This window comes from Nyctereutes procyonoides, unplaced genomic scaffold (genome assembly GCF_905146905.1).
Source record: "Nyctereutes procyonoides isolate TBG_1078 unplaced genomic scaffold, NYPRO_anot_genome, whole genome shotgun sequence".
In the NCBI taxonomy this organism is placed as follows: domain Eukaryota; kingdom Metazoa; phylum Chordata; class Mammalia; order Carnivora; family Canidae; genus Nyctereutes; species Nyctereutes procyonoides.
Window position 1 is genome coordinate 27,493,176 of NW_026575126.1, and position 14,145 is coordinate 27,507,320.

The 14,145-nt window shown below is 38.9% G+C and overlaps 1 protein-coding gene across 1 annotated transcript in view; it reads left to right on the forward strand.

The window, feature by feature from the left end:
- The window catches only part of PALMD (palmdelphin), a 50,786-nt gene extending 37,018 nt beyond the window's left edge, over positions 1–13,768 (forward strand). Inside the window, exons 4-8 of the mRNA XM_055340304.1 lie at positions 3,895–4,009; positions 4,146–4,179; positions 4,286–4,399; positions 7,108–8,202; positions 12,332–13,768. Of these exons, the coding sequence (XP_055196279.1) occupies positions 3,895–4,009; positions 4,146–4,179; positions 4,286–4,399; positions 7,108–8,202; positions 12,332–12,375 (1,402 nt within the window). The 3' untranslated portion in view covers positions 12,376–13,768. The remainder of the gene's footprint in view (positions 1–3,894; positions 4,010–4,145; positions 4,180–4,285; positions 4,400–7,107; positions 8,203–12,331) is intronic.
- Positions 13,769–14,145: the final 377 nt, after the last annotated feature.

Here is a 14,145-nt window from a genome sequence, read left to right on the forward strand (position 1 = left end):
GTTTTATGTTCCTTAAGAACAAGCAATCCTTAAGACCTTGGTGCATTATCTGGTGTGTAGCTCATTAGACCTCTTCTTCCATTGCCAGACTACCATCATGCCTTCCCCTCTGAGTTTTGACCTTGTGAGGGGGAGGCAGCAGGAGCCAGTTCCATACTCTGTTACTCTTGTTCCCGTTCCTTCCACTGGCATTCTGATGTCAGAGAGCTTTTCTAGAACGACAAATCTCTAACATTTATCTTTTGATGTTATTTATATTGTCCACAAATAATATACAGATATATCAAATCAACATGTAACAATAGGGTATAGAGTTTTGCATTGAAGTGAGAATCAGGAAATGCCATCTATCAGTAAGCATCTCTGGTAGAGCTTTGTGATTCTAAGCCAAGAGGCTTCCTTATTATCCTATATAAATGACAACTGGCTGTAACTAGATGATAAAGAACAGAAAAAGGATGTTTGTTTGTTTCTGCGGTTTTCATAAACGTGTCATTTGACTGCAACCTTATGTTAAAGGGTCTTTCACCCAGTGACTTGAAAACCTTCAAAAACATTCATTAGCAGATACTTTGATGAGGTTAGCAGGCTTTCAACCTGATGCTCTTCCCATACTAGTCTGAAGACATCCATGAGAATCACGTGGCATTACATTATCCATCAGGCCTCTCCACAGAGGGAAGCAACTGCAAATACCAGTACATTTGGCCAAAACGAACAAGAATCTGTCTCTGTGCCCCAGCTATAGAAAGGGGCAAAAACAGGAGGAAACTAGCATTTGCTGAATGCTTGCTATTTCTTTTATTCTTTGTTAAACCCTGTGAAGTAGTAACACTGCCCAGATCTATAAATGTTTAATGGCTCCAGAATTCAGTCCTTGGAAGCCCTGACTTTCTAGGAAATCTTATTCACTCCTATGGCTATAAGTAACCAACTCCCAAATTTATATTCAAACCCAGACTTCTCTGAGCTCTCGACTTTTATATCTAGTTGTTTTAACCTCATCACCATAGACTGTCTCGAAGTTACCACATCCCCCACCAATCCCCTTTCTTCTCACTCCCAGATTTCTGTCTGACCAATTGTATTCACATCTTCCCAGTTATTCACAAACACTAGAATCACCCTTGATATCTCTCTTTCTCTCCCAGCCCACATGCTATGTATCAACAAATCCTGACAACTCTTCCTTCAAAATATTTCCAGAATATCTAATCACTTCTCATCCTTCTACCAGCAACTGCCTGGAATAAGCCACTTTCATGGAAGTATGACAACTGACCTCCATGTTTCCCCCTTGCACTCCCCACCCCCAGTCTATTCTCCACACACCAGCCAGTGTAATTGGTTGAATTTCAGGTCATAACACATTTTTCCTCTGCTCAGGCCTCCCTCATGGTTCCCCAAAGGCCTCACTGTGCATGAGGTCCCATATGATCTAGTCACCTGTCGCCTCTCTGACTTCATTTCTCACCACTGTTCTCCTTCCCTGTGCTCTTACTTTGGGTTTGGTCATTACTCTTCCTTCTCTTGGAAGCACACTTCCCCTGAAACCCTCATTCATCCTTCTCTCGCTTCTTTCATGTCTTTGCTCAAATGACACTTTATCCGTTAGCCTCTCCCTGACCACACTGTGTAAATAATGCCCCCCCTCCCGAGGACAAAGTTTAGCCCTGGCCTCTTTTTGTATAGCTGCAAGTAGGAATCTTTTTTTTTTGAATCACTCGAGGGATAGAAAAAGAAAAACAAAGCAAAAAAGATGAATATGCAACAGAAATTGTATGTGGCCTGCAGAACCTAAGATATTTACTATCTGGCCCTTCATAGAAAAGGTTGCCAGCCCTACTGTGTCCTCCCACTAGAATGTAAACTCCTTGAAGGCAGGAAATTTGTTTTGTTTACTATCATATCCCCAGCAGATAGGATTGTGCCTGGTACAAAATAGAGACTCGACAAATATTTTTATATGAATGAACAAACGAATGAGTGAATAAATGAATGAATGAATGAATGAAGATAAGCTTAGTAAGGTCTGCTGACTTGTCCAGGGTCACACAGGAAGTTGGAAGATGAACCAGTATTTAAACCCAGATCCATCTGGTTCCACAGGTGAACCATGCAGTCCAAGAGCCACTTGCAGCAATGATTGGAACGCCCTTGTTTTCTCAAAGGCACCTCATTAGACTTTACTATTGGATAAAGAACTCTGTGAGACAGAGTGTGGAAGGAGAAAGAGACACAGAATATTGCAGAAAACCTTTAATAATTATACCATGTTAATGCTTAGATCTGATATCAACCGTATTCACTGTGCTTTCATACACATCACCTCTTCTTGGCTTCACCAAATTTCTATATAAAGTAAGGCAAGTACTCTGTTCTCATGGTTCATGTTACAAAACCAAGTTTCAGGGAAGTTAAAGGAATCAGTTCTCACAAATAGTGAATAGCAGAAACAGAATAATTCATATCTATCACTTTCCACTCTACCAACCAACATATATCCCCATAGCTCTACTGATGGGCAAATGTGCTACCATGGATGGAGATAGATTTTACTAGGATAACAGATAGACCTCGGTAACTTCTAAAAAACCAAAATACTACACTTATTTGGAGTTCTATGATACCTGAGAAAACTTCCTTAGCTTCAAATAGCCAATCACCGATGGCCAGAGGCAGCAAGAAAGTCAGAACTTTGAAACTGTAGCAATGAGTAAGAGAATGGTCAAACAGACCATACCCTGGGCTATTATTGGTGTGACAATAGCACAAGATTTTTGAGCTGCCATATCCAGTGTCAGCTTTAAGAAGGAAGCCAAGAAAATGGACAATTGCCATAGCAGATGCAAATACCCATGGCTGTCACCTCCTAGACGAGCTGCTCTATTTAATCAGCCATCCCTTGAGGCAGCTGACTTTAGAGTTTAGGATATTTGGCTCAGAAACCACGTATTTCATATTTCGTGGCAGCCAAGGGCCGCCTTACTAACTGCATGAGTGCCAGTGGCTGTGTTTTTATACAAGACAGAGCTCATGACACCACACCCCAGTGTTAACTTGAACCTGACATGCAGCTGTACTCTGGTCAAGATTCCAGCTCAGAATGTTTGCAATAATCCAATTTTGAATGTCTGTCTCTTTGTCTTATAAATTCCCTTATACTTCATCAGGCCATGTGTGCCTTTTTTTTCCCCCAGAAAATGAAGTCTCTGCAACAGCAACAGCTGAGGCCACTTATCCTATATTTTGTCCATTTCTCATCTCTACCCTACTCAATATAATATGGCACAATTCTTCGGAAACTGTGAAATTAAAATGAAGTATCATTTTCAGTCTTAGTATACACAGGATTTTGAAGAGATAGTTTTGATTATTAAATTAAGCCTAAATATTATAATCTTACAAAGTGTTGATTGGCTAGAAAAAATAATTATAATGCTTTCTCCAAATAATTTATATGAAGACATGGGTAAGAAAAATTGATGAGCTATAAAATAACTATGGATGGACCATTCAGGAAAGGATGAACCATTCCTTCTGGTTCAACTTTAAACTTAAGTCTCTTTATAAAAGAAATTTCTCTAATTACTTGGAAATAACATCAGTAATTACAATGAAGCAAATGAGGCAAGTTTCAAACACTTTACTTAAGAATTCCTTCTGTCGAAATTTTTGTTTTAAACTTGAATTGAAGATTGTTAAATCAAAGCCAGGTGTTAGGTACCTTCCATGTACTAAGTATGATCGCTAGTGTGATGCTGTGTTCTTAAAAGGTATCTGGATATTCACATGCAATATTCCAAGGAAAGTGTTTATATGGAGAAGATAGACTTGGGAACTTTGCATCTGTACTTCCTGAAGTGATGAAAAACATTGTCTTTCTGTTGTCAGAATTGAGAAAGAGATCCAAGATCTTGAAAAGGCTGAGCTGCAAATCTCAAACAATGAAGAGGCAATTTTAAAGAAACTAAAATCAGTTGAGAGGACAACAGAAGACATAATAAGGGTGAGCATTAACATTTAAAATTATAAACCCCTCCCAGAATGAGTCCACAATTAGTATATCATTCTCTAAACTATATCCACATCTAGAATTCATGTTTTAAACTGTATTAGTCATGGAGAACTCTTTTTTCTTATAGTCTGTGAAGGTGGAAAAGGAAGAAACTTCAGAAGGTATGTTTTCGAGCAGTCTATGATATTTTTTAATAAATCCATGGAAATTTTTCCCATTACTGTAAATATATCCTAAATGTATTTTGAATTAATAATAATTTTACAGAGTCAATCGAAGACATCTATGCTAACATCCCTGACCTTCCGAAATCCTATGTGCCTTCCAGATTAAGGAAGGAAAGAAATGAAGGAACAGAAGATGATGAACAAAACAGAAAAGGTATGTGGAAAATCTGTACCCAAAGGCAGGTTCTCATTCAGATTTTACAATGTTAGATACAGCAACTTGCTGTGACATCTGATGCTTCAGGTGAAGCAGTGGTCCATTTTACAAAGTTCCATGAGGTATTTGCATCGCTTGCATAGGTATGGATAATGGGGTTATAGTACTCATGCAAACGAGGTAGGCACAAATAAGAGAAAGGCTTCAAAGAGCCAAACTCTTAAAAGCAAAGCTCCACTGCTCAAAAATCTCTATCCCCAAGTATTCCATCTAGTAGAAACTCTCTTGGGTCACTAAGATCCTTTATGAAAATGAAAGTATCCCCTTGAGAAGGTTAGACATGATTTAACCCCCATGTGGGAATGATTTTCATAAAACTTATACTTCAAAGCCTCTGGACAAAATGAAGGCTTACCTGGGAGCAGAAAGGGAAGCTTTGAAGTTTAGACTAGAAAAGAAAGCCACACTCTATATGTATCAAGCAGTCATCCATTTAAATATTCAACAGATATTTAGTGATCACATACCACAAGGCAAGCTCAATTCTTGCAGTAATCTTAGAGTGGTGAATAAAACAGCAATAATCTCTGCCCTCTTGGGGCTGACATTCTCAAGGAGAAAACATTCCCTAAATTACGTAAAATACATCATATTAGGGTGTGAAAATAAAGACTAAAGCAGAGGAAGGGGACAGGGAGAGAGGGGCGCTGTTTTAGTTGGGTAGCCAGGGAAGGCCAAGAACCACCAGGGGACCAAGGAGGAGGTATGAAATCCAAGATGGTCCAAAAAGGGAGGCAGGAGGTCACAATAGAAGTAAGCGCTGCCATGTTGTCATTTGGCCCAGATTCCTATTGGCTCTTTTTTTTTTTTCAGAGAATTAATCCATTTTATTTTTTAATAATAAATTTATTTTTTATTGGTGTTCAATTTGCCAACATACAGAATAACACCCACTGCTCATCCTGTCAAGTGCCCCCCTTAGTGCCTGCCACCCAATCACCCCCACCCCCCGCCCTCCTCCCCTTCCACCACCCCTAGTTCGTTTCCCAGAGTTAGGAGTCCTCCATGTTCTGTCTCCCTTTCTGATATTTCCTACCCATTTCTTCTCTCTTCCCCTCTATTCCCTTTCACTATTATTTATATTCCCCAAATGAATGAGACCATATAATGTTTGTCCTTCTCCAATTGACTTATTTCACTCAGCATAATACCCTCCAGTTCCATCCATGTCGAAGCAAATGGTGAGTATTTGTCATTTCTAATGGCTGAGGAATATTCCACTGTATACATAGACCACATCTTTATCTGTTCATCTTTCGATGGACACCAAGTCTCCTTCCACAGTTTGGCTATTGTGGACATTGCTGCTATAAACATCGGGGTGCAGGTGTCCCGGAGTTTCATTGCATCTGTATCTTTGGGGTAAATCCCCAGCAGTGCAATTGCTGGATCGTGGGGCAGGTCTAGTTTTAACTCTTTGAGGAACCTCCACACAGTTGGTGGGAATGTGAAATGGTTCAGCCACCCTATTGGCTCTTAAAACTCCAGTCATAAGGAATTTGCCTGAGCCATGAGGCAGAGCTCAACTACCCAGCGCTCTCTAGATTGGTTGTTTTCGGTTGAGCTGATATTGCTCTATTTTTTTCCTCCTACCTGAATATTGGAGTAAAAGAGACAGCAACAGGAGGCAGGAGGAGAAGCATGTGATTCTAGCCTTCCTCCCCGCTCTGCATTGAAACAAGCTCCCTGCTGGGAGAACTTTAGAACGCTCCTCTGTAATTTCGGCAGGCTACTGGTCCACACAGCAAGGATGTAACTAAATAAAATATACCGTGCTGGACCTTTTACCTGTTATAATGCCCAGGGCCATGTATTCCTCCCAACAAAGAGGTTTGTTGCCTCCCATTGAATAATGTAAGAATATAACCCGTCTTGTCAGATTTATTAGTTACAAATAGAATATTTTTTGGTTTCCCAATGAAGGTCTTTGCTATTTGGAATAATCAGCTTCTCTTCCCCAACCAGGTTTTCAATCCCATTTTGCAGTATTTCCGTGCATCCTTACATAGAAACCTATGTCATTACAGGGTTGACCATTATACAACTAATGAATAAAATCAAAACTTTTAAGAACCAACAACAAAATCTCACATAAGAGAATATCAAAGAGGGACACCTCGATGGCTCAGTGATTGAGCATCTGCCTTTAGCTCAGGGCGTGATCCCAGGGTCGGGGATTGAGTCCCACATCAGGCTCCTTGTAGGGAGCCTGCTTCTCCCTCTGCCTGTGTCTCTGTGTCTCTCTCTGTGTGTCTCTCATGATTAATAAATAAATCTTTAAAAAAAAGAATATCAAGAGCATAATTAGCATAAAAATACACTGTGAAATCAGGCTACTTCATAAGTAGCCTTCATAAGAAAAAAAGTTTAATTAAATCAGAGATCAGGAAAAAAATTAAAAATGAATTAAAAAAATAAAAATAAAAATAAAAAATCAGAGATCAGGGGCACCTGGGTGGCTCAGTGGTTGAGCATCTGCCTTTGGCTCAGGTCGTGATCCCAGGTTCCTGGGATCAAATTCCGCATCAGGCTTCTCACAGGGAGAAGCACTTCCCTCTGCCTATGGCTCTGACTCTGTGTGTCTCTCATAAATAAAGAAATAAAATCTTTTAAATAAATAAAAGATCAAATTTCTCTCTCAACAGCTTTGTATGCCATGGAAATTAAAGTTGAAAAAGACTTGAAAACTGGAGAAAGTACAGTCCTGTCTTCAATACCTCTCCCATCAGATGACTTTAAAGGTACAGGAATAAAAGTTTACGATGACGGGCAAAAGTCAGTATATGCAGTAAGCTCTAATCATGGGGCAGCATACAATGGCACCGATGGCCTGGCACCAGTTGAGGTGGAGGAACTTTTGAGACAAGCCTCCGAGAGAAACTCTAAATCCCCAACAGAGTATCATGAGCCTGTCTATGCCAATCCATTTGGCAGGCCTACAACTCCACAGAGGGAAAAGGTAACTCCTGGTCCAAACTTTCAAGAAAGGATAAAGATGAAAGCTAATGGACTAGGTAATGATATGAGTGAATCCATGCTCAAAATGGACAATGGGCTTTCAGAGGAGAGGGACAACAGCCTCAATCATATCAGCCCCGTTCGGCCAGTACCTCAACCCCGATCAATGACTCAACAAGCAGAGGAGATGCCGCACACCCAACAAAAGAGGCTGATGACTCCTTGGGAAGAATCAAATGTGATGCAGGACAAATATTTGGCTTCTCCAAAGGCAAGACTGAGTCCCAGTGAACCACTAGCTGGGAAGTCAAACCACCAGGATTCTTCTGCTTGCCAGGAGGATGAGGAAGATATTAGATATAATATCGTTCATTCCCTGCCTTCTGATATGGCTGATTCAGAACCTGTGACGATGATTTTCATGGGGTATCAGCAGGCAGAAGACAACGAAGAAGAAAAGAAGCTTCTGACAGGGTATGACGGGATCATCCATGCCGAGCTGGTTGTGATTGATGATGAGGAGGAGGAGGCTGAAGGAGAAGCTGAGAAACCATCCTACCATGCCGTGGCTCCCTGCAGTAAGGTTTACCAGCCTGCCACACCAACACCACTTCCTAGAAAGAGATCAGAGATGAAGCCCTATGAAAACACAAGCCACAGATCTCCCCACAAAAATTCCATATCCCGGAAAGAGCAAGAAGAAAGCTTAGGCAGCCCTGCTCAACAATGTCCACTTGACGTTCAGATAGCCGGAGACGGGACCGAAGATCCATCCTTAACAGGTATTGAGAATAACAAGGCTTGCCACTGCTGTTTAATCGTGTGACAATCTTCCTTTTGCATTGTTAACAAATCCTTCTGCTTTCAGCTTTTTTTTTTTTTTGATCACCCACAAACTAATACACGCTAAGGGCTTTTTTTATTGTTATTATTCATCTGACCTGAATTATTGTTGCCATAACTAAAGTAAGTCACTTCAAAAGATAAAATGAAAAAACTATTGTTGCCTTATTTGGATACTGCATTGATTGACCTTAGAAACTTGAAATTTGTCTTCTGTCACAGTGTGGTACTGTTTGTGAATGTGTTTGGATCACTAATATGTTGGGTCATCTATATCATGTCTTTTCCCACCAGAATCTGAGGCCAGCTACTTGTTTGTGCCTTTTATTTAAACTTCTTACCTAAGTTAACAAGTTGCCTTAATTTTGCAAGAAAAAAAACAAGAGACAAATTTTTTTTTCAGTGTGATATTTTATTACTTTGCTATATCTTGTTTCTCTATACTTTTATAGTTTAACTTTATTTCCTTAATTTTCTACATTTTGAAACAGAATGTCAATTTATCTTACATTATCTATAATATTTAACTTTCCATAATCTTCCTGAACTTAGTGATTTTTTTCTATTTTATATATATTCACATTTCTCATTCTCTATAAAGTTTTATAGCTATCTAGCTTTTTTAGTATTAAATGGAAAAAGTAACACTTTTTTCTAGAAAAGTAACCGCTCATCAATTTAAATTCCTTGTTATCACTTGAATATTATATCCTATTTCTCATTTACAAAAAAATAAATAAATAGGAGCCCGATAAAATCAAGTATAATAGCTGTACTTAACCTTAGCTAAAGACCTATGTCAAATTACCCAGACATATAGGCTCTGGATGTGTGAATGGGATAGTAATTTTAATGTTTCTAATGGAAGGATTCTTGTTAAAAAGCAATAAATATTACACCCCAGCTAATTCAGCAAGCAGAACCTGATAATTCTATAGAAGTGTGGCAGTACTTGCACAATTCAGGAAGGGTTCTTCTGCAACCCATATGCCCAATACTGGATTGCCAATAATACAATAAAATTAGCCTCTTCCATTCTTTTAAGTAAATTACACTTACACCAAAATTTTAATTATCTGGAGAATTTCTAACCTCTTGGTAAGTGTACAGTTATCTTCCTAAATCAGAATTGAATGATGTGTCCCCAACAATGAAAACCTACTAAAATGAAAACCTCCTTTCCGTTTTGAGAATGAATTTAGTTTGCTGATCAAATTGTGCATCTTAAATTCATTTTTCAAACAACAACACAGTAGACCTAGAAAAGATAAACACACTGACTATGGTCAAGAGCAGGAACATTACCAAGCATAAAACCTTCCATCTTTTACCTTGGATGTTAGCCACCTCCTCCCAAATGCCCTTACTCCTTCTCCCCTACCCATGTCAACACATTTACCCCATAGAAAAAGACAGGAAGTGACTAACATTTCCAGACAACACTAATCATGCCACTGAACTAACATAATGAAAACAGGAAGACCTTTTCCAGACAAAGTAACAATACAAAGTTCCGTACTATCAATCAAAGCATATTATAAACAGAATGCTCCAAATTCCTTACCTTCCATCATGATATTGTTTTACATTCCTGTTTTCCAATTCAGTGCATGGATCACAGAAATGATATTCTTGTAATGGGCTTTTAAAATAAGCATACCATATTGACATATGTCCTCACCCTCACAAGGCACCCATAGAAATATATAGCCACCTATGCAGTTCAATTTCACAAGCACCACATAGGTTGAGTGTCTCCCCCAACACCCCATAAATGCTTCTTGACACCTGAAACTCCATCATTTCAGTAAGTTCCTTTATTCATGGTCCCCTACTAAATATAAATATATTAGTAGGCATAATAATTAAGAATTACTAGTCTTGGTGTAAATATTGTTATGAGAGCCTTATCTAAGAGCAATTTTGAACTTGGAAAAGAGCACAAAGGAGGAAGAAAAGGGGGGGAAAGTGGAGCTTGGAGATCCAGATGTCTTAGTTAAAACCCTTGAACAGGTTAAGACATGACAAGAAAATTCAGCAAAGTTATGTCCATCTGCTAATGTAAATATAACAGGATCATGTTCTAAAGTACAGCTCAATGCCAGATACATCCACCAATGAGTGGCCCCAATAACTTTTTACTGGGATTCCACTACTATTCCCACCAACTAGGCAGCTGGCTTTCTTTGGTAGTCCTCACCAACCTACTCTTGTACTTCTAGCTCTATTCACCCCTCTTAGATATGTCAGCAGCATTTCAGGGTGATGGAGGTAGGGAACTTCAGCTCCGAGGGATTCACACACTTCTGGTGTCAAAATTGCCAACGTGTAGCAATCATTAGGAGCCAAGGAATACTGAGAATAAGGAGGCAAGCTCTCTTCCACCAAGTTCAACCAGCCAAAACTATGTGTCTGAATTGCTGTGGGAGGAAGAAGTAAAGAGCAGAAAAGAGCAGAAAGGAGAAATAAAAGCAAGAGCTGATGGCCCAGATTCTTTTTAACCTGGTATCCCTTCCTGTTGCCAATATACTCTAGCTCCACACATCTCCTTAAAACCCACACCATCTACTTGCCATAGGTCTAAAGAAAAAAAAAATAGCAGATTCTAGCAATCTAGAATTCTTTTTTTTTTCCCTTAAGAAATGGGACAATGAGCTACTGCATTACCTCACTCCTGAGGATGTGCACATCTAGGATGTCCTTCAAGAACTCCATTAAAAAAAAAAACTCCATTAAATGTCCACAGCACAAAGGCTGTGTCTGATCTCCTAAATCTCAAGTTGAGGAATAACTGTAAGGAGGAAGACTTTGTCCCTGCCTTAAAAGAGACCTTTTAAAAGTCCCTTAAAATGGACTTTTCCCCTGCCCTCTTTTTTATTATGGCCAAGGTAGATATCCATAAAATCCAAGAGTAGAAAATGTAAAGCTTTGCCTTCTGCCTTAAGTTCACCTCCTGCTGTAGAAATACAGCCCTCTCCTCAGGCTTCACCATCCAACATCTCCTGGCAGTAGACACCATCTTCCTGGCTACAGAGCAAAGGAAATTCTCTCAGTTGGTCCTAAATTCGAGAAAATATCCATGACTCTGACATTAGAAATGACCATTTCCCATAAGGTTCCACAGGAAAGAATGCTCCTTGACTTCTTTTAAATGAAAACATTTCAAATAAGTAGAATAAGAATAAAAATTATCATAGTCTTGTTACAGTATTGGATCCCTCCATCCCTTCTCGTATTTGTGAAAAAAAGCTCCTTAGAGATGGGGGTCATTTCATTTGTTAATACACAACTAATTATATGGCTGGAAAATGAGAGAATATGTAGTGCCTTGAAAGCATCTTTCAACTTTTGAAACATGACCAAGGCAGCCATACTCTGAAGTCCTAAGTATTAAAGGCATGATACCAGAACACTGGAGGAGTGCTATGAATTCTAAATCTATAAAAATGTTTTCTACATCACATTTATCATTAGCAGTGGAATATGCTCAAAAGATGTATTGTCTTTTGAAAGTATACTTATATCCTGACAAAGACATAATTTTATAATTACTCCAACTCTTAATAACTGGTCAACATTTTTTCCACTCACAAAGAAATATGTTTTTGTCCTTCTATATCCAAGGATGGAGCTCCTTGGGTAAGCAAGTTGGATGACTTAAATGATAACTCAACCATGAATTAAAGTTTATGTCAGTGCTTTTCTTATTTTTAGTAGTGCATAACTCAGAAATATGCACAAAACATAGTCATTGATGTGTAGGAATTTATCTAAAGCTAATAATGAAAATCGCACATTAATCTATATTTACTCAACTTATGCTGTGTTTGTCCTACTAATTTTTCTAATCTTTATAGAAATTAGGTTCCTTCTAGTTCTGAACCTGCTTCAGCCCTAGTTAACCATAGCTTATCATTTCTACTATCTTTTTGTGCTACTAAAACAATGCTCACATTGTTGGATAAAATCATCTGAGGTATGTTTCAAACTTTCCTGCATTCTATGAAATGGTCATTTAGAGTGAAAACTAAAGCTTTTTTTTAATAACTATTTTTTTTTAATTTTCAGCTTTAAGGATGAGAATGGCAAAACTGGGGAAAAAAGTTATCTGAGAGGTGTATCATCTACCTAAACATCCTTTGGAGAAGAAACTAAGAAACATTTGCCACCTTCTCTTCTGGGTATTTTGTTTCTTTTTTCCTGAGACTCCAGAAATTATAATTATAGCCATATTAAGCCATGTGAATAAGCAGTGCTCATTATTTGTGGGGAAAAAAATCCCAAAAAAGCTAGGGAGAACAAATGCTTAACTTTTCCAGTTACTTGACACAATTCAGTGGTGGGGGAGAAACCAGCATATTTTTATTGTATTGATACCAAAGCATTTCTAATAAGAGTGTGTTAAATTTAAAAATAAAGCTATTTAAAATAGCCTGACTATATTCTATTAACCAACATGGTAATTTTGCTAATACAAAGACTGAAAGATCATAGGAAGCCATTGCAACCTCATCACAGAAATATTCATCTTCAACCCCAACAAGTAAACATGACATCCCAAATCTACAAGGCATTAAGACAACCACATCCTCCTGCTAAGGACCAATGGATTTGGTAGAGACTTCAGATTCTTTGCACCCATCCCAAAGGTGCATGTCATAATTATCCTCATATTTTGGGACTAGATTTGTAGTATCTTGATAGTGTTCATGACTTTGTACATGACAATTGACACATTTATTATTCTTGAAGTATTTTTTTCTTTCATTCAGTTCAGTGTGAACTCCATGGTGTGATGACTGATTATGACCTAAGGCTATTAGATGGAGGACTTCCTGTATTCTCGAGGAATACAAATCTAGTCTAATGTTTGACCAATCCTTGTAAATATGTTAGAAGCCTAATATTAAGACTTAACAAGAATGTGTACAGCCCGTCACCTCTAAGATTTCTGCCAAGATGTTAAATCCTGATTTGAAAAATACTCCTATGCCAGTTCTCTCCTACTCCACCTTATTGTACTGTCCTCCACCCAACACTCTTAAAACCCATCTTCACACGTCTTCCCCTGGATCAGGCGAGTGCATATTATCCAGGTCCTGCAAGTCCTTCAGTAGTCTGTTTCTTCTCAGAGCAGAAACTGAATTTCTCTGGTGAAATTATGAGACCTTATCTTGGTTATTGGTGTGGAGGCAATGAGAGACAAAAGAAGCAGATCGATGAGGACAAGCTTAAACCTGCCAAGCATCAACCTCAGATGAATTGTTTGCAAGGGGCAGTTGTTCTCTAGCATAAGAGAATGCCTCTCTCTGCTGGCCTGGAATCTGGGAAATCTGGAGGTTCAAATTTCAGAGACACTGTGACACAAACAACCCTATCCCAGGTCCAATGGTCCCATTCCTTCCCTTTCATGGCTCTGACTTTAGTATAAGTGACTTGTCAAACCTGCACATTCTTTTGTAGGTCTGCCATCCTTGTGATTAAAGCATTGATTTTTGGTTTTGATTGTTTGTACACAAATATTTATTAGAACACTGCCTGGCACCTAGTAAGTGATCAATAAATGAATGAATAAATTAATGAATGGTTCAGAAAAGAAAAGATAGAGTCTACGAGGGGGCACTGGTAATACCAGCTGGCCTCAGGCAACATAAACCAGAATCTGGCTGGCAGATCTCTGGCCCCTTGCCACGGGTCCTGGTGCATAAAAATAGCCCAGCATGGCCAAAAGATACAGAAGGCTGGACTTGGCCTTTTATCTAGGGGTGAAGCTAGAGCTGCTGTGGAATTGGCTGCCAGGTGAGCAGAGGGGGGCTGCAAAGCAGGAACTGGTCAGTCAGGGCAGTTGCTAAGAAAGTGTACTACCCCACACTCTAACCCAC